The sequence below is a fragment of the Poecilia formosa genome, unplaced genomic scaffold (genome assembly GCF_000485575.1).
Source record: "Poecilia formosa unplaced genomic scaffold, Poecilia_formosa-5.1.2 Scaffold145, whole genome shotgun sequence".
Lineage (NCBI taxonomy): Eukaryota > Metazoa > Chordata > Actinopteri > Cyprinodontiformes > Poeciliidae > Poecilia > Poecilia formosa.
Window position 1 is genome coordinate 552597 of NW_006800084.1, and position 18879 is coordinate 571475.

An 18879-nucleotide genomic window follows, 5' to 3' on the forward strand; every position below is an offset into this window, starting at 1 on the left:
GACGCTATACAGGAGAGAAAAGCATAAAACTCAGAAGGTAACAAGACATTTAAGTTTCCACTTATATAAAACAACCTGCAAATCTTTTCCAAGGCACAAATGTCGCCCGATGCTGTGGTTAGAGGGGAAAATGCATAAAAATCCTCTAACAGCAGGAAATCTCCACTGAAGCGACTGTAAATGTTACATTAGATCATTTGCAATTGTTGTCTGGAAGCTGGGCTGAGTCACTCAACTCAACTTCTCGTCCAGACGAGTTGTGACCTCATGAGAGCAGAATTTTTACTGACTTTACCTTGTTAGTGGTGTAGCTGTCCCACACAATCAGCTTCCCGTCCTGAGAGGCACTAACCAGAAGCCTGCAGAAGCAACAGAAAGCAAAGGTTTGGAAACACAAATCTAGATAAATCCCAGTCTGGATGTTGGATCACAGCTACCCCAGTATTTACTCATGACTACATCAGACCTGCTATTGTTAAAACCTCCATGTTTTAATCACCCGTCTTCCTCCCTTACACAATGCACATATTTGGGTTTTGCCAATTTTTCATCGCAGTGAAATACTTCAGATTATCAAACCAATTTTTAAAAAAAAACCGAAAAAATGCAAAAAACAAGGTTTTTTTTCTTTTAAAAATGTTTTTGCCCTATCCTAAAACGTAACTGCCTCTGTTGTTAAATCATAAATCAACTGTGATAACGATCATAATTTAGCCATGTCTGATTACTGCGAGATCCGGACAATCCAAATAAGCTCAACCCTAAGCCAGTCTTGCGGCATAACACAATTTTAGATGTTTAGGTGCAAATTTACATCTGAATGACTCAAAAAAAAAAAAGACCCAAAAATGAAAGTTTTGATATTTCCCAGGTCCAGACTATAGAGATTCAGAGACGTGCTGTTCAAAAACATCTAGTGTGGCTGAATTGAAACAATTTCGCTAAGAAAAGAACAATGTGCAGAACGTGGAAGGTGTCTGTATTGGAGTCCCACTTTGAGTCTGTTGCCCAGTGCATGGCGTAGATCTTGGCCAGGTGTCCACGAAGGGTGCGTCTTGTCCGCATCTGGATCCGGCCAACGGGATCTAAACTAGCAGCCATCTAAAAGAGAAAACAAGATTTCCGTGAGCTTTATTTTGTTGGGTTTAATTATGATGTTTGCTTATAAACTCATTACAATTATCACGTTAACAGTTTGTTTGGCAGTGACTGCGGGATCAGTAGGTAGTTTTCTTGCAGTCTGAAAATTGTAGGTTCGATTCCAGTTTCCTCTTGCCACACGTTGAAGGAACTTCAAGAAAATCACCATATGAATTCGGTCCAGTTACCATTTAGTGGGCCGGGTTCTCAGTGCCGTTTACCTGGGTGAGTGTTGAATCGCCACAAGCTTTCCTGGCATCCTAATGAGCACAGCATCACAGGAGAGGACAAGACAGGACGTCGCACTTTAAGATCAAGTTTTTTTTTTTTTATCTTAAAGTGGAACTTCTTTGCTCTCAAATTATGACTTACCCTTATCTGGTTCCTCAGCTGCTCGGCCTCCTGACGAAGCTGCTCCAGCTCGCTCATTTTGTATGTTTTCCTAGCTTTAACCTGTTGGTTAGAGAACAACTGTACTTTCATAAAACATTGCCTTTAATACGATCAAAGGTGTTTCAGGGTAGCGACAGCTGATGACCGTTTGCTTATGTCCGCTGAGCTTCCTGCCTGGCGACAGCTGAGGCTGGTTCAAAGCCAGCCTTCCCTTTCCCACCCCTAAGAGGAGATAAGCAGGTATACTCTGACCATGCATATGATTAAATCCCATCTGGGATATGCGTAGTTCAATATTCTCTTAATCCGGTAATCCAGTGGTCATCTTAATTAAATATCAAACAATTAGAATTTTTAAAATAATCTTTATTTAAAGCACTTTTTGCACCCAATTTGTGGATATAAATACTCAAATCGAAGCACACACTTTAATCTCTGAGGTTTACCGAAGCCACTGTGAGGAAAACACTTGTAATCTGTTTATGAGGGCAAAACCATGTCTGGTTTAACAGGGGAGAATAATCTGTAATGACTAAGCTACTACTCAGCTGCCAGTTTCATTACCAGGCAACAGATAAATGGTGAACGTTCCCTTTGAAGCGCACAGGTCAGTCAGACCTCATGATAATCCTGGTGTCCCGCCATAGGAGAGACCCTCCATCAACATACAGTAAACGCCACTTCATCTCTTCAACAATGGTGGCGTTTTTAAACTGGCTAACATCGTCCCTGTCAGAGCCAGCCCAAGGCAAACGGTCCTCCAGGCCAGCAGGGGGCGCCCACAATGTTTAGCTTCTCACAGAAACGATGTACCTTGAAACTTCCTACTTGCAGCTACATTTACTACGAATGAATTTAGCTTTAAATTCACTTTAAATATTTAAAGAAATGTAAATTGTTTTAAATTGACAACGTGCAAACTTTACTCACTGGTAAAAGTTGAAAGTAACTATGAATAAATTTGTTTACGCATGTTTTCAACCAAAATTAATTAAGCCGGCCGCTGAGTCTGCATTGAAACACTTCAGAGGTGTGACTTTTAGATCCAACTATTAGCTTTATTAGACGAGGAGAGAAGACGAGTTCAGTGTTTTAGGGAAAGGTAAGGATATTATGTGATTTTATTTTAATAATTATCATGCAACCTTGCTGTAACCCTATTAATGGTTTGTACATAGATGTTTAAAAAGTGGCAAAAACTTCTTCTGGATGAGAATTTTTCATTTTGTCAAAGAAAAATATGAAAATTCCTGTCTTCCTTCAAAGTGTCAAACATAGACACTTGGTATCAAGCATGAGGCGACTACTTAATGCTTTGCTGGGTAAATTTGACTTAAACGGAGAAGTACTGTGCCATTTAGACACCATGAGATCTGGTGGCCCATCTAAAATGTACCACGAGTATATTTTTTATAAATAACATTGTTTCCTTTGCTTACTTTCTGGTATTTATTTAATAAATACTGCTACATGAATGCTGTGACGGTCAAGAAGGAACACATTCAGTGATGTGTTTAATTTAAGTAAAGGTAAAACTCGGTTGATGTTGTTGCTGTTGCTATGGTTACTGAGGGGCGATGAGCTTCACTCAGAGGTCGCTTATTCATTTTACCAAATAAGTAACTGTGTTAGTTTAGGATCAGTTAATTGGCTGAGCTCAATTTGCCCTAAAATGTATTTCATGATGTGTTCGTGTGTCGTCAATAAAATGTGAAAGGCCATTATTTTTATTTTACTGTAATATTTGGGTTTTAGAAAAACTTTGTCAGGTCGCCTGAGACTCCACCCAACAGTCCGAATATCTTGTTCGGCGTAGAATGTGTATTAAAATGAAGGTACTAAAGTACTGCATGCCAAAACATGCATATATAGGCCTGTCAGAATAAATCAATTAATTGGATGATAAATTAAAGGCAGCACAATAATTTCCATTTGTATGATTTATTGTTTTTCTCTTTTCTCTCTTTTTCCACCTAAAACTGGATAATAAAAGTCTTCAGTCTGGTGCTTTGGTCTCAATGAGCTCTTTTTTGATGGACATTTCTGAGACTTCATAATTCATCTTATTTCTTGTTTTGTTTATTCATTTTGGATATTTAAAATGTCTTAAATCTGCAGCACTACATGTTCATTAGAATTTAAAGTTTATTGATCTTTAAAAATGCATTCTTGCATTGTTATGCCATTACCATTAGTTTTTTTTTTGACAATTGTCTCAAAACAACATTTTTGTTTATCGCAAAACCTCATGGGACGACTTATCAGTTATCATGACAGGCTTAGTTATGCTTTACTATCCAGTTCTCATAAAGTATTCAGTGTCGAGAGTTTTTCTCAGGCCTTTTGTGTCAGTTATTTTTTTATGTACTGTTTGCTTTTATGCTCCAACAGCTAACCCTAGCTAGTCTTACAAATTACATCCACAAATTGTTAAATAATGTTTGTGATCTTTTGCGCAGCTGCTAACACAAAGAGAATTTGGACAGGATTTCTACTGCACGTGCACCAACCAGTCATAACTTTTTAAGACACTGAGGACATGGTTAGGCTTACGGATCTGTAAAGTGGTTTAGGGGGTCCGCTGTTGTACCCTGGAAATGCTTTTATTTGGGGGAAAAAAAGAAAGAAACATCTTTACTCCATTTGGGTCAAATGGAGTAAACCTAAGACTCAACAAAGACCCCACATTCGGTTCATGCAAGACATTATTTTCAGCCGTCCCAGTTCTCTTGACCGTGCATATGATCACCAACAATACATAATTTTCAGATTTATCAGTGTGGCTTGTATTTAAGGTTAGGTTTAAGCATTGAAGCAAAAGATTTATGAAGTGGGAAAGAAAGAGTGGGGTGCCTGAGTGTCACGATGCCTACACCTGAATACTGCTCAAATGAACACTTTTCATGACTAGTATTAGATTTTTTTTTTATTGATGTCAATAGAAAATATTAATGCCCAGATGTGAGCCGATGACATTAAGATGTACAGGTCTGGCCCAGCTGGGCCCCAAATACAGCATTCCTTACAGCTCTGATACCGTCTTCCTCCAGCTCTGCTCCACACTTTACATACATGCAACCACCCAGAATACGAGAGCCCCACACAACAAAGTACCAACACTGCAAGGAAGAGCATTTAGCTATAGTAGACTACATTTCCCTGGAGGGGCCTGCGACCAGATGGATCACACAACACTAATGGAAGCCAATGGAGAGTGCATCATAGGTCTCAGTCTCCTGGCACAGCTGCTCGTTTAGCCAATGAAGAGAAGAAAGAAAGGAGGAACACATCAGAGATCAGGCCTGGCTGACTCCAGCCAGATGCTCTGTGTGTGCGTGAGTGAGCGTGTGTGCGTGTGTGTGTGCGTGCGTGCGTGCGTGCGTGCGTGTGTGTGTGTGTGTGTGTGTGTGTTAGCTGCTTGCGAGCGTCAACCGGCCGACGGATCACGGTGGAGCTGCGCTGCAGATTCCTCCTGCGCTGATGCATTGCTGAGCAGCACAGAGGAGGCTTTACCTCCCTCGGCTGTCTCGCCTGTGAGAGCATGCCGTACACCCAACACAAGATGACAGGAATTCAGAGATCTTGAGGGGACCCCACCCCTCTGGGTGCACTGATCTGATGCTGGACTAACAGGGTGGTCACATCTGCAGCTGGAGAGCAGAGCAGTGCAGATCCTTTTGACTGCTGCTTGTCTGATGGACCAGATGTAAAGGTCTAAGGATGTGTATGCAGCAGCAGCATGCAGATGCAGGCCAGAAATAAAAATCTAACAGGAGAGAAACAGCCGCTCTTCATGGGGAATGTATCTGGATGCATCAGCACTGCATCTCTCTCTCTCCGTTATATGTAACCTCTCTATGCCTTTTATATCTATCTGAAAACGTCAAACACGAATCTACCTGCAATCATTTGGCCATAGCCCACATGTGATCGAAAATAATCTGCCCAGCCATCTTAATGCAGACCAGGCTGCTGACCCACGGCGTTCAATAAAGGGTGGCTACCTGTTAATTCTCCCGATGGGCTTCAAAAAACACTCAGAGCGACGTCTCCGAAATGCCGTGAAGGGTTGAAATACGTGTCTTTTTCACGCATTAAAGATGCAGTTCGGGGACGATCCTTCTTTAAAAAGTTCCGTGTTATCACGATCAGTGAACAGGCAAACGCAGGAGGGCTCCACACATTTCCATTTCTCCGCTTTTGGTGGAGCTCCAGGAAAAAAGAAAAAAAAAACTAGATATAGGAACTGATCAAATCTGCTGCCGCTTTTTTCTTACTTTCTTTTCTCTTTTTTGCCCCTTTTCTGCTGACGGCGTCGCACCTTTTCACGTTCGGAAGGTTAGGAAAAACATTTTTTGTCTGGGAGGGGAAATCAAAAGAACTAGCTCCAGTTTTTCCTTTCTCTGGCCCGCATCAAGGATCGTCCATTAACCGCTGCTCTGCCCGTTTTACTCCGTGTCTTCGTGACGTTATCCCCGTTTCCTTCCTCCCTCTGGTTGCCTCCTCCCTCCCTCTTCCGACACTCCAGCAGGACAGCTGCTCAGAGCCGAAGCACCGACGGAAAATCTGCAAACCGCTACCTATGAACAATAAGGTGAAAAACGCGTGAATCCTTGCAGCAATATATCAATACGTCTCGTTTCACGTAGTCTTTTTCCTATCAGGAGAAACGAGCAGACCTGAAATCAATAAGACTTCCTGACACAAAGACTTGAAGAGAGAAAAAATAAAGACCAAAAAAAAAAAAAAAAAGGAGGGGGGGAGGGACAATCCACACTATGCATTTTACACATTTAATGTAAATAAAACTGAAAAGCTTAGCTGTTCATGTACTCATTTGTATATTACCCTTGAGAAAATATTTGAAACATAATTCAATAATTATGATTTTAATATTTTTAATAGCTACAATGAAAATTATACATGGTTTCTGAATTCTGACTTGAATTTTGATTTGGCCTCATGCTTGTGTCAACGTTTTTGCAGCGACTAGCTTTTGTCGTTATGTGGGATTGACTAATACCAGCTTCATCTGAATTACTGTTGTCCATTCCCCCCAAACAACACAAGTTTAGTCATTCAGTCAGACTGACTGACTGGAACGAGTCCGTGCAGATCAGTTTTCAAATCTTTCCATGGATTTATCCCTCGACTTTGACTAGACCATTCTCACTCTCACTATATGTTTGGAGATGTTGTCCTGCTGATGCTGCTGCCACCACCGTGTTGTACTGTGGGGATGGTGTGTTCACGATGTGCTGTGTTGGTTTCCTATCACAAATGGTGTTGTGGACGTTGCGCTCACATTATATGCGTGCCACACATTTTTGGTTCCAGCTACATGCTTTGAAACACTCAAAGACCCAAGATCCCAAGACAGATCATCCTTAGCAGCTACTGTATAGAACCCTGTGGGTCAGAGTTAAGATCTGCAGTTGCTCATTTGGTCAGGCAGATTCAATAATACTGTGTGGCTAAAGATCAGCTGAATGAATTGAAAGGCCGGGTTACTTGACCAGTGAATTCTGTCTTCCCTGATGGTTTGTCCATATTCCAAGATGGCAGTGTTAGAGTCTATCACATTCAAAGTGTGCCAGAGTGGCCCAAGGAGTCAATGAGAGCAATTCTGGATGGAAATACATGTAAAAAATAACCGTACAGCAAATAGATTTAAAGTCAAATATGACCACAACTAAAGTTGTTTGATTACAGACTGATGTGTAAATGTGATCAAGCTTTTCCTCTGGCAGGCCCAAAATGATAAATTACAAAGTAGATGCTGCTCGGACAAGTTTCAGATCCCTTGAAACTTATATTTTCACCTACTGTTAATCTGTTTTATTTTTCTTAAGCATGTTTCTTGTTTTTATTTAATCCAATGTTTTATGGATAGTTTTTTTTTGTTGTCTTGAAGGTATTATTTGTGTTTCGTGTCACTTGATTATTCTGTTTGTCTTTTAGTTTAGTGTTTCCTAGTCTTTGTGTTTGTATCTCCACAGAACATTCCTTGCTCAAAATGAAGAAAAGTAAAATAATTTATTCAGCTCGACTATGAAGCACTTGGTTGTTTTCATTTGTGCTATGGACATAAACTTATCTCTGACGTTGGTATTTGGATTTCGGGAATAACTTACATGGTTTTTGATAATGAAATGAGGATTAAAAAACAAAACTGAGGAACCCCATGTGCTCATCTTGAATGAAATAATTATAGAATGTTGAATAGCATTACAACTTTTAAAGTAATAGTTACAAAATAATAGATTTTAAGAAAAGTTTAAAGATTCCGTTTACAGGGATCAGTGCATGTTACTGTACAGTGACCTCTTGTGGTGATAAAGAAAAATGCACATTTTTTAGGGGCGGGGTTAGGTTCCATCAGCAGTACCTTGGCTGGTGTTTGAGATGTTTTCGTCCTCCCCTTCGGATGTCACATGGGCATCCGTCTCTGCGCTCCCGTGACTCTTTGTAACAAATAACAGGGGGCACGAGGCGTGACGGGGCAGATGTGTTGTTATTGGGCAGCACATTTCACACAGCATCCCGCTGTCCGGAGGTAACTCCGAGCCCCTTCCTGTCACCGGCCTGTCGTGGTCGCCTTCTGCCTGCCAGAGCGTCACCTCGACGCCGCCGAGCAGCGCGCGCACACCGGCATCAGCGGCGGAGCCCCGAAATAAGCCCCTAACAGCCAGGAAGTGGATGAAGCTGAGCGGTAAGCCTGCTTAGACGTTTATTTTATGAGACCTCTGCGGATGTTCCAGGGTGCAAACATCCAGCATGTTGTTGTCTGACTGGGAAATTGTCTCATAAGAGCAGCGGTAACTTCTTGACCTTCACTTCTGAAGCGTAAACAAGACGTCAAGTGTCTTCATTGCATCTTTTCGCCCTCTTAAAATGCGTTAACTTTTTTTTTTTAAATTAAATTTATGCCGCAGTCGCTCCACCTTCACGCAACGTCTCTTACGTGACGGAAGCGTTGTTTTATTTTGGTAAGTTGAAGAGGAGCTCGCTGAGGTACAGAGGGCCTTCAGATAGATGTGGTCTGTCTGCAGCTGCATCATAAGCTCAGTGCGTCACTAACAGCCTCCTGCGGAGCATGCAACCCAGCAACATCACACTATAGGGAAGGAAACGCAAGAAGACCTTTCTGCCTATAACTTCCCCTTTGAAACGATATAGGTCATAGTGAGGCAGAGAGCCTCAGTACACCTTCGAGTTAATTCACGAACAACACAAAAAACTGAATGTAAATGGATAAAGATCACTGCATAAGAAGCTCTCATAGCTCCCATTGTAAAATTACAGTTATTTATGGCATCCCTTTTTGAAAACCTTAAATAAACTCATCTTTCATTAGAGGAGCAAAGTATAACACTGAAGATGTAGAATCAAACTTTGGATTGAGTCCATTTATTAACGATGAGAAATAATTGCTATTGTTAAAATTACTAGTTCTGCTGTCTATACTTTGCCTAATGCCCATTTGAGCTGCATCTATGTTTCTCCTTTAACATTCCCAAAGGCTGGAGCATTTGGAGAGAAAGGGAGATCTTTGACCATTCATCTAAGCATAATGTCTCAAAATCCGAGTCCTGGGTTCTGTCTAATGTTCTCTTCTCTTCAGCTAAATCCAGTTTCTTTTCTTTTGTAGGATTCTGGAGACATAGACAGCTGTGGAAGAAGAGAAATGTTCTCTCTGTATGTTTTCGGGGTTTTATCCTGCTGAAAAAAACACTTCTGAAACATTTTCAGTCTTTTTTTTTTACCAGACTTTTTGGTTGTTAAAACTATTTTATTTAGCTTGAAAAACAGTTTTTTTTTCAATATATCTATTCTAAACATTATGAAGCGATAAAGACGGTGTCTCAGTTGTCCCAAAAGCAAACAGGAAGACTGTTATCAGAGAGATTACACACTCTTCACGACCGGGTCTGCTTATCCCATCATGTGATTCCTTTAGCTGAGCAACTCATTGAGCATTTCACCTGATCGTAAAGGGTAACCTTCAGAAAAAAAAAAAAAAAAATGAGTGAGTTAAAGGACATCCGAGGCGTGGCGCTCTGCTGAGGTGATCTCTTTCTGGTTTAAGCTGCATGTGAAAACAAGCAAGCTGCTGCGAATCAGATGACTGCGAATACCAAACCTCAAGTGCAAGCGGAAGACTTTATTAAGAAGCGTAACATGAAAGCTTGACTCACAGGTTCTCCTTTGGGGCCTATCAAGGGCAGTACGCAATATCTTGTGCAACAAATTGCTTTAAAGTTCAAGATATGAACACATGTGAGGATATTTTAAACACCGGAGTGCAGTGACTGTCATGAGGAGCGCTCCTCAAAAGAGGAACTGCTGTGAAAAAATGTTTCCACTGGACAAAAGAATTTAGTAATTTAAGGTGTTTATTTTACTACCGAGCAAACGACATTTCATAAAATGGTAAAACATCTATTTGTTTGTCATCAGCTATTAAACTATACAGAACCATGCTGTTGTAAATTAAATTAATGCATACTGCATTGTTAATGAATGACTAAACTAATCCTACATCTTTTAAGGCTTTCACGTTTTTATCATGCTCCAATCGATGGTATCCATGGATTTTATTTGGATTTTTGAGATAAATCAACAGCAAGTAATGAGTGGATGAATGTGAGTAAGAAGGAAAGAATGCATGGGTTACAGGTTTTTGTTTTTGCAAAAGGAAAAAGAAAAAAGAACTACCTTTTGATGCAGCTATAGGTCTCAAGCAGCTTTGCATATCTTGGGAGTAGAAAGTGAAGTTTTTGCCTATTCTTCTTTGCAAAATATTTCAATTTCAGTCAAACTGGATGGAGTTTAACTAAAAAAAAATCACATTTAACATCATATATTAGTGCAAATATGATGCACTAATATTTTAGCACTACAAAATCTGTGATTTTGATTAAAAAACAATCAGAATCCTGGAGGGACAACTATTGATTCATAATTTACCAGTTTAATGGGTTTTATCAATCCATTCTGGTGCAACCAGCCCTTTAAGAACATCCATATTTTTGTTATGGCCCAAAATGAAACTGAGTTTGATCTACATGGAGACCAAAAATGGGTTGTGTGAAATACTAGTTTCATTCCCACTTTTAGCCATGGTAATGGCTGCATCATGCTGTGGGAATGCTTTTCTTCAGCAGGAATGGGGAAGCTAGGAAGCTGGATAAAGCTAAATCAAAGACAAGACCTAAATCCAATTGAGAATGTGAGGAACATCACAGACATACACTAGTGTGTGCTCCTCTGTCAGATGAAACCCCAACGAACGAGGCTTGTGGCTGCAATGTGATTACTTTTGCAAGCCATTGTAGAGAACCTTTAATCTTCAGATGAGTAAATTTATACTATATGCTAATAAAAAGCAACATGTACCAAAGTCTAAACTGCTCCCCTTAAGGGCTTTTAGCCAGATGCTGTTTTAATTTTGTCCAGTTACTTGAGTTTTTTTTCTTTTTTTTCTGAATCTTGTTTATATTTTTCTCTTCGTTGCATGGCAGCATTTTATTTCTTTTTATTAAATGTATTTTGAGACTGAACAATGAACACTGTTCACTGACTGCGATGTTCTGATATCCTGCAGCCCATGAAGAGATTCCCATCACAGACCCATGTCTGCTTTTAATGCTGTGCCTCCTCAGGGCACAATGATCACAGCTGTTCGGTATTTATCCATCTGACTTCCCCGCAGATATTTTTTTTTTGCACTCAGAATCTTGTTGCAGTATCTCTTTCACTAATTGTTAATCTTTTTTTTTTTTTAGCCAGAGAACTTAATTAGTGATGTTTCACATGGTGTACTGGTCTCATATTGTAACCAGAAACTTCAGTGTTTTTATCAAATTTTTCAGTTTCAGAATGGTTTGATTTGAGTCCGTTTGAAGCACTGCGATGAGTTTCATTCGTTCTCTTGCAGCCATGCCAAACGAACGCTCCCCTCTCATCACCTCGGGGGTCTGTGGGCTGACCCTGACCGCAGCGACATGCGGCACGGCGTCGGACTCCCCCCAGGACTCCAGCTCCGGGAAAGCAGCTCAGGACCCGCGCAGACTGAACACCTTCTTTGGCGTGATGGTGCCGACCATCCTCTCCATGTTCAGCATCATATTGTTTCTGAGGACAGGTGTGTGGCGCTGGTTCAAAAATAATTTAGAGAAGTGGGGGTGGGGGGAAGAAAAGCGAGTTCAGTTTAGTTTTGCTGTTTGTGAAGCATTTTGGGCTCTGCTCAGTTGTGGTGATGTGGTCTCCGTTTTGCAGGGTTTGTGGTGGGTCACGCGGGGTTACTGCAGGGTCTTTTAATGGTGGTCGTCGCCTACACAATCATATCTCTCACAGTACTGTCGATCTGTGCCATTTCCACTAACGGAGCCATTCAGGGCGGTGGAGCGTATTGTATCCTTACTAGTTGTGAACAGATTGTGGGTTTTTAATTATTCCTTTTAATAATTTGTCCCACATTTATAAGTTACTGCCACTTACCAATAAACAATCCTTAATGAAATGATTTTAGACATGATCAGCCGCTCTTTGGGACCCGAGTTTGGCGGAAGCATCGGTTTGATGTTCTTTCTTGCCAAAGTGTTTGCGTGTGGCGAGTACGTCCTGGGTCTTGTGGAGGCCGTCCTAGATGTTTTCGGAGCAGATCCTGGTACGTCGCGTTCACGCTTAAAATCCCAAACCTACTTTTGATAGTCATCAGACTACCTGGATTGAGGTCCGTCATTCCATTTATTTCAGAGTCGTCTGTATCCGGAGGGCTGCGGGTTCTCCCTCAGGGCTACTGGTACACAGTTCTGTACTCCTCCGTGGTGCTCCTGCTCTGTCTCCTCGTGTGCCTGGTGGGCGCCCACATTTACTCCCGCACGGCCTTCGCCATCCTGCTGGTGGTCACCGTGTCACTGCTGTCCGTCTTCATCAGCACTGTGGCAGTCAAGCCGAAAGACTTCGTCATCACCCGCGTGGGCCCCGGCAACCAGACGATCCGCTACAACGCCAGCTACACGGGTTTCAGCGCCACCACCCTGAGGAACAATCTAGGCTGTGAGTCAGGGTTATCGACAATGCTGACGCTTGTGAAGAAGGGCGAATAATGCAGCTTTTCTTTGGGTTTTTCTTTAAATGTTTTTCTGTGCAGCCGGTTACTCTTTGGACTACAGCACCAACTCTGTCATGTCGTTTGCCACTGTGTTTGCTGTCATGTTCACCAGCTGCACTGGAATCATGGCTGGAGCCAACATGTCAGGTTACAAATTCACTATTTTATGTTTCTAATGTCAATCACAGTGGATCAGGTCATTTTTGCATTAAGGATATTAAAGTGAACTTGCTGAAGCAAGCTTTGCTTTTGCAAGTCTCTGCATAAACATGTTCATAGATGTTTGCCGTTTCCCGACGTATGTGTGAAGGTGAGCTGAAGACTCCCAGTATTTCCATCCCTAAAGGCACCATCATCGCCGTCTTCTACACCTTCACCGTCTACGTCCTCCTCTTCATCTTGGTCAGCGCCACGTGTGACAGGTGCCACAGCTGCCATACCTGAACATACAACCTGCCAGCTTCAGTTATGTTAAACAGAAGCGGATCATGCATGATTTATTCTGTTTTAGGACCCTCTTGATTCAAGACTACGGCTTCCTGCAGCGAATTAACATCTGGCCGCCGTTTGTCACTATTGGGATATACTGTGCCTCTCTGTCAGCTGCGATGTGCGCCATGATCGGAGCGTCCCGCATTCTCCACGCTCTTGCTCTGGATCATCTCTTTGGTAAGTTATGGGAGTTTCTTATTTTTTTGAGCACGGCCCCTTTCCTGTATGTGAGGGTTAATGTTTTCTTCTCAGGGTTGCCGTTGGCCCCGGCAACGGTCACATCTAACTCTGGGAACCCGTGGGTGGCGGTGCTGTACACCTGGGGCCTGGCACAGGTCAGTACTGCAGCTTAAATTTGGATTAAAAAAAAATAAATAAATTATTTTGTCATTTTCAGATCTGTATAAATATTGAAAAGATGATAATAATATATAAAAATAGCTGTACTTTATTATCTTATTGTCTAAATGTGTCCTTCCTACCTTTTTGATTTTTTTTTCTTCCTTTCTGCATTGTCCCTTTTACTTCTTCCTTATCTTATATTTCCTTTCATTCTCTTCTGGTCTTTTTTTCCCTTCTTTCCTCATCTATCTCCTTCTCTCTTTTTTCTTTTGTCCAAACCGTCCCTTCTCTTCTCTTTCATTCCTTCCCTTTTTTGTTTTTGCAGGCTCTGATTAAAGCCTTAAGTAATAGTATGTCTCTTTTTGATACAATGGCTGCAAAGAACTGCAGTTTTCCATTTCTACATTTTGCTCTGCAAACAGCAGGTTCTCAGACTCAATCCGTTTCTGTTTCCATGTTTCTGTCAGTGTGTGGTGTTTGCAGGGCAGCTGAATGCTGTGGCGAGTCTCGTGACAGTCTTCTACCTACTTGCTTATGCTGCTGTAGATCTGGCCTGTCTGGCTCTGGAGTGGGCATCTGCACCAAACTTCAGGTAAAAATATACATTTCCTATCAAAGACTCTTCTCATATTCTTTTGCTTCCTTGATTCCAGACTCTCTGGATCCAGTTGTCAGGGTTTCTTCTTGTTTCCCCCTTGTGTTTTAACAGACCAACCTTTCAGCTCTTCTCGTGGCACACCTGCCTGCTGGGGATCCTCAGCTGTTTGGTCATGATGTTTGTCATCAACCCGGTGTATTCGTCAGGCAGCATCGTCCTGCTGCTACTGCTGCTGCTTTTCCTCCACTACAGGTCACCCACAAGCAGCTGGGGCTACATCAGCCAGGCTCTCATTTTTCATCAGGTACCTGGACGCAACATGTGCAGAACTCAGGCATGTTCCCCTCCATAGCCGTGTCGTTTCTGTTTTGTCACTGATGTGTGTGGGTGTAGGTGCGTAAGTATCTGTTGATGCTGGATGTGAGGAAAGACCATGTGAAGTTCTGGAGGCCCCAAGTCCTGCTGATGGTGTCCAACCCGCGCTCCTCCTGCCAGCTCATCCTGTTTGTGAACCAGCTGAAGAAGGGCGGACTGTATGTGTTGGGGCATGTGCAGCTGGGAGATCTGGGTAATTATCTGTGTTTGTTCTGTAATGTCCTCTTCATAGATCTCACAGTGCTTACCCCTGAAATTACCACCATGTTGTGATTCCTTGCTAAAATGATCTTGTTTTTCCAAAAATGTAATTCTTTCACTCCCACCTTGATGTACTGTAAGAATGAAATTGTGTCTCTGTCATTGGAGGGAAGGTATTTAGTTATATAGTTTCATCTCCTTTGAACCTTTTGAATTTTTGTCACTTCAATATCACACATTTTCATGGATTTTACAGGAATTCTACCTGACAGACCAACACAAAGAAGTTCACAGTTGAGAAGTGTAAACACAACGTTCCCTGGTTTTCAAAAAGCCCAACCCACTTCTGTGTTCAGCCACCTGACTCAATACTTAATTGGAAACTTTTCTATCAAACTTTGCTTTTCCTTCCAATCGGTGTCAGTCTGTCTCCTAAAATCTCCACAAAATACATTGTTGTGTTTGTAATGTGACAAAATATTAACAATGTGAAAATTTATGAATACGTTTGCTAAGCACGCCCAGCGGGTGGACCAGTCATGTGCCTAGGAGTATGCCACTGCTGTTGTACATCAGCATGTGATAGTTTTGTCATTCGTTCTCATGCAACAGATCCGGTTTAGTAAGACGTGGTGAGGCTGTAGGTGTCCGTAAGTTTACATGCACTGCAATAGGCAGCGGTCGCCTGTTGGATCTGCCCTTTTCCCCAGTGCTGCTGTTGGCATGGCAAATATCAACAAAGGTTTTCTCTGAAGCGTTGCGGCACCTGAGGGTTAGTCATGTGAATATTGAGTCATCCCTGATTTCAGCCTAAATGGGTCATCATTTTTATCTCCATAAACTCCAGGAAAATGCTTCAAGACAGCAAGATACAGTAATGGAAATAATGCACTTTTTAAGTCTAGTTTCTTTGTCTTTTTTTCTTTTTTTTTCTTTTTTGCTATATTTCCAGTTTTTGTAATTATGCCCTCTAGTGTTTTAGAAATTACATTGCAACCCTACTGCTATCAAAACTGCAGGTTACCTTTGTTGATGCAAAGTAAACAATCTATGTGAAATTCATTAAGACTATTCCATTTTCACACATTATTTATTAGTTATGTTAATCAGTGGAGATTTTTTTCTGATTTCATCATAAACTAAACACAAAATTTGCAACAGTTCTGCTGATAGCAAATCAAGTTTTATTGTATTGCTTAAGATTTCGTCATTACGCCAAATAAATTGACAGAGATCACAAACCTATTAGTCCTCAAGCTGCAAAATATGGAATAAAATACTATAACTTAAAGTGTGGTCATTTTCAATGATCTCAAAGGAACCTGGAAGTTACCATTGTCTAGGAAAGTCGGACTAGTGCCACTCAACATATTTTCTTTAATGTATCCGTATAGCAAACTTAATTCCCTTTAATGGAAATGATTTCTGTTAATTGGGGTCATGCTGTAATAAATGCTTTGTATTTCAGACTCCCTGCCATCAGACCCAGTCCAGACCCAGTACAACTTTTGGCTGAGTCTGGTTGATAAACTAGGTGTGAAGGCCTTCGTAGACCTCACTCTGTCTCCTTCAGTCAGACAGGGAACACAGCATCTGCTGCGCATCACAGGACTTGGTAAACGCTTCCCCAACCTTCTCTCTACACTGATTATCTCCATTGTTTTGCCTGCATGTGCCGAGTCTGATTGTTTGCGCATCTTTCTCCAAGGTGGCATGAAGCCCAACACCCTGATTCTGGGTTTCTATGACAGCTGCACTCCGGACGATTTCTTCCTGCAGGACTCTGCCTTCTGCCATTCATCTGTGGGAGAAGGCAGTGAGGAGGAATATAATTTTGGGGTGGACCTGCCTTCGCTCCAAGCCCACTTCCCTCCTGTCCGACATGTCGAGAGCCCCCGGTGGCTGTCGCCGGACGAGTACGTCGGCATTATTTCCGACGCCATTAAAATGAAGAAAAACGTGTGCCTTGGCAGATACTTCTTCCAGCTGCAGGGAGAAGGCAAAGACAGCAAAGTGGACGGGTCGGAGCGGACGATAGACGTGTGGCCTCTCAACCTGCTCCAGCCGGGCAACCAGGACTACCAGGATGTGTGCAGTCTGTTCCTGCTGCAGATGGCCTGCGTGCTCAACATGTCAAGCAAGTGGCGTCACGCAAGAATGAGAATCTTCTTGAATGTGGAGACGGGCTCCTCTGACCAGGGCTGGGTGGTCAATGAAGAGTCGTTTCGGGAGCTGCTGAGGAAGCTGAGGATCAGGGCGTCCATCAAGATTGTGCCGTGGGACTCCGTGGTGCAGCACTATGCTCTGCCGGAGGGGGAACGCTGCGAAGAGCCAACGCCAGGTTTATCCGACGACTTCCTGTCTTCAGTGAACCGCATGTTGATGGAGCACAGCTCTCAGGCTGCCGTGCGCTTCCTGTATTTACCTCGGCCCCCTGCTGCTCGAAACCAGTCACAGCACTACTTGTCTCAGCTGGAAGCAGTGACCAGAGGTTTAGGACCTACGCTGTTGATTCACGGGGTCACCCCGGTCACGTACACTGATCTCTGAGCACAGTTCGCCTCATTCGATGATGTAAATATCACAAAGTCTTAGTTCTCCGTTTACTTAAAGCTAAGTAGTACCAATTCAGCATCTAATATTATTTAAGAATGTTATTCTGCAGTATTTATTTGTTTTACCACCTGAATTTTTCTTTTCTTTGCTCGGGGAAAAAGTCCACATTCAAGTAGCACTTGAAGTTTAATAAGAGACATTCCTACTTTATATACATGACATGGCTTTGTGTTTAAGCCAGGTCATAAGTTTTCTTGATAGAACTTCTTTGCAAAACTGTGTCTCCAAGGGACCACCGAGAGAAATAAACATGTTAAAACACCATTTATGTTCATATGTTTTTTCTCTTTGAAGCCAGAAATGTCGTCTTGAAGACAGTATGCTAAATGTCCACAGAGAAGTTAGTTCTTACACTTTAATGTCTTTTTTTTTTCTTCACAAACAAACTGTCTTCAAACTTTTAAGCTTCTCATTGCCTCTTCTGAGCTTTTAAACCTTTCAGTTTATTCCAGAAGTATATAATTTGGTTATTGGTCGGTTCTTTCTAGCTTTCTTGGATGTGTATTTGGGGTCTTTCTCTCCTCCCTCCACTGCAGTTATAGATTGTCCTCTCAAGCTTTATGCATTCCCTACTAATTGATTAGGCTTTCATTTAATACACATTTGTCATTCCTTCCAATTAATTTCCAGATTTTTATGTTACTGCCTTCTTCAAGTACTTTCTTTTTTTTCGCCGAGTGTTTTTCTGCTTAAAATGACTCAAAGGAAGCAAATTACCACACCTCACCTCAGAATGACATGCAGTTTTAGATGCTGTTCTCACATCATGAAGCAATGCATCACATTGGTCAGAGAGTCTGTAGAAACGGTGGAGAGGCACATAATCCAAGTAGCTGAAGTTTCTACAGTGAGTGCTGATTTAAGTTGCTATACTCTGCTAGTGTTTTGTCAAGTCCACCGTAATCCAAAGCTGCTTTCATGACCACCATACCGCCAGTGGAGATGCCGTACAGCAGCACATGGGCATACCTTTAAATAGGCTGAAATTTATATATTAAATGTACTTATTTGTTTACTAAATACAGAACCATTTTTTTCTGAGGCACATAAATATCAATCTGTGAGAAATCTTCTTTTGCTTTTCAAGTTATTTTTGTGATTGTCACATTGCACAGTTATACTACTGTAATGATACTGCAGGAGAATAAATTTAGCTTCTATTCTAATGAGACATAAAATACACAAATCTGATATGTTTATTATGTATTATAAATATAAGTGTTTATAATAAGTTTTTACATATAATCTGCGGTAATGAGAGGACTTATAATGCCTGCGTTGGGCAACAAAAAGTCAGCGGTCATTTCAGTCACCTTTTAAAAAAATAAATAAATAAACCTTAAGCTATGTCTTTCCCTGTTTCACTCCTCTTCCTGAGGGACATCTTTCCGACAGCTTTCTATATTCCCACTTTTTCTCAGCCACCGGATGAAAAATGTCGACATCCGCAGCCAGTCCGGCACGAGAATGGAGAAAGCCACGCTCTGTAGGATTTTGTTCAAGCAGAGAAAAGTGAAGCCACGAGGAAGGAGACAGGTTGAAACATTGGTGCAGACCGTGGCGTGCTGCTGCTCTGACCTGCAGTGCATGGGACAGACAGCCG

General features: G+C 41.8%; 3 protein-coding genes across 3 annotated transcripts in view; 1 reads left to right on the forward strand and 2 right to left on the reverse strand.

Annotated features, from left to right (window-relative positions):
- Positions 1 to 5: 5 nt before the first annotated feature.
- On the reverse strand, positions 6 to 6237 carry LOC103145641 (guanine nucleotide-binding protein G(I)/G(S)/G(T) subunit beta-2-like). The gene is made up of 5 exons (XM_007563159.2): positions 5538 to 6237; positions 1513 to 1593; positions 1362 to 1400; positions 995 to 1101; positions 6 to 359 (listed from the first exon to the last, which is right to left on the reverse strand). The coding sequence occupies exons 2-5, from the start codon at positions 1567 to 1569 to the stop codon at positions 266 to 268; spliced, it is 297 nt and encodes a 98-aa protein (XP_007563221.1). The 5' UTR covers positions 1570 to 1593; positions 5538 to 6237; the 3' UTR covers positions 6 to 265.
- Positions 6238 to 7909: 1672 nt separating this feature from the next.
- On the forward strand, positions 7910 to 17540 carry slc12a9 (solute carrier family 12 member 9). Its single transcript, XM_007563161.2, has 14 exons — positions 7910 to 8245; positions 11474 to 11680; positions 11815 to 11949; positions 12068 to 12205; positions 12295 to 12597; positions 12692 to 12799; positions 12963 to 13074; positions 13164 to 13321; positions 13397 to 13479; positions 13954 to 14078; positions 14196 to 14388; positions 14478 to 14652; positions 16129 to 16275; positions 16369 to 17540. The coding sequence occupies exons 1-14, from the start codon at positions 8233 to 8235 to the stop codon at positions 17208 to 17210; spliced, it is 2739 nt and encodes a 912-aa protein (XP_007563223.1). The 5' UTR covers positions 7910 to 8232; the 3' UTR covers positions 17211 to 17540.
- A 1045-nt stretch (positions 17541 to 18585) lies between these two features.
- Positions 18586 to 18879, reverse strand: part of LOC103145703 (very-long-chain 3-oxoacyl-CoA reductase-like) — a 7912-nt gene continuing 7618 nt past the window's right edge. The window contains exons 11-12 of the mRNA XM_016676964.1: positions 18855 to 18873; positions 18586 to 18760 (exon numbers count right to left, since the gene is read on the reverse strand). Coding sequence (XP_016532450.1) covers positions 18638 to 18760; positions 18855 to 18873 — 142 coding nt within the window. The 3' untranslated portion in view covers positions 18586 to 18637. The remainder of the gene's footprint in view (positions 18761 to 18854; positions 18874 to 18879) is intronic.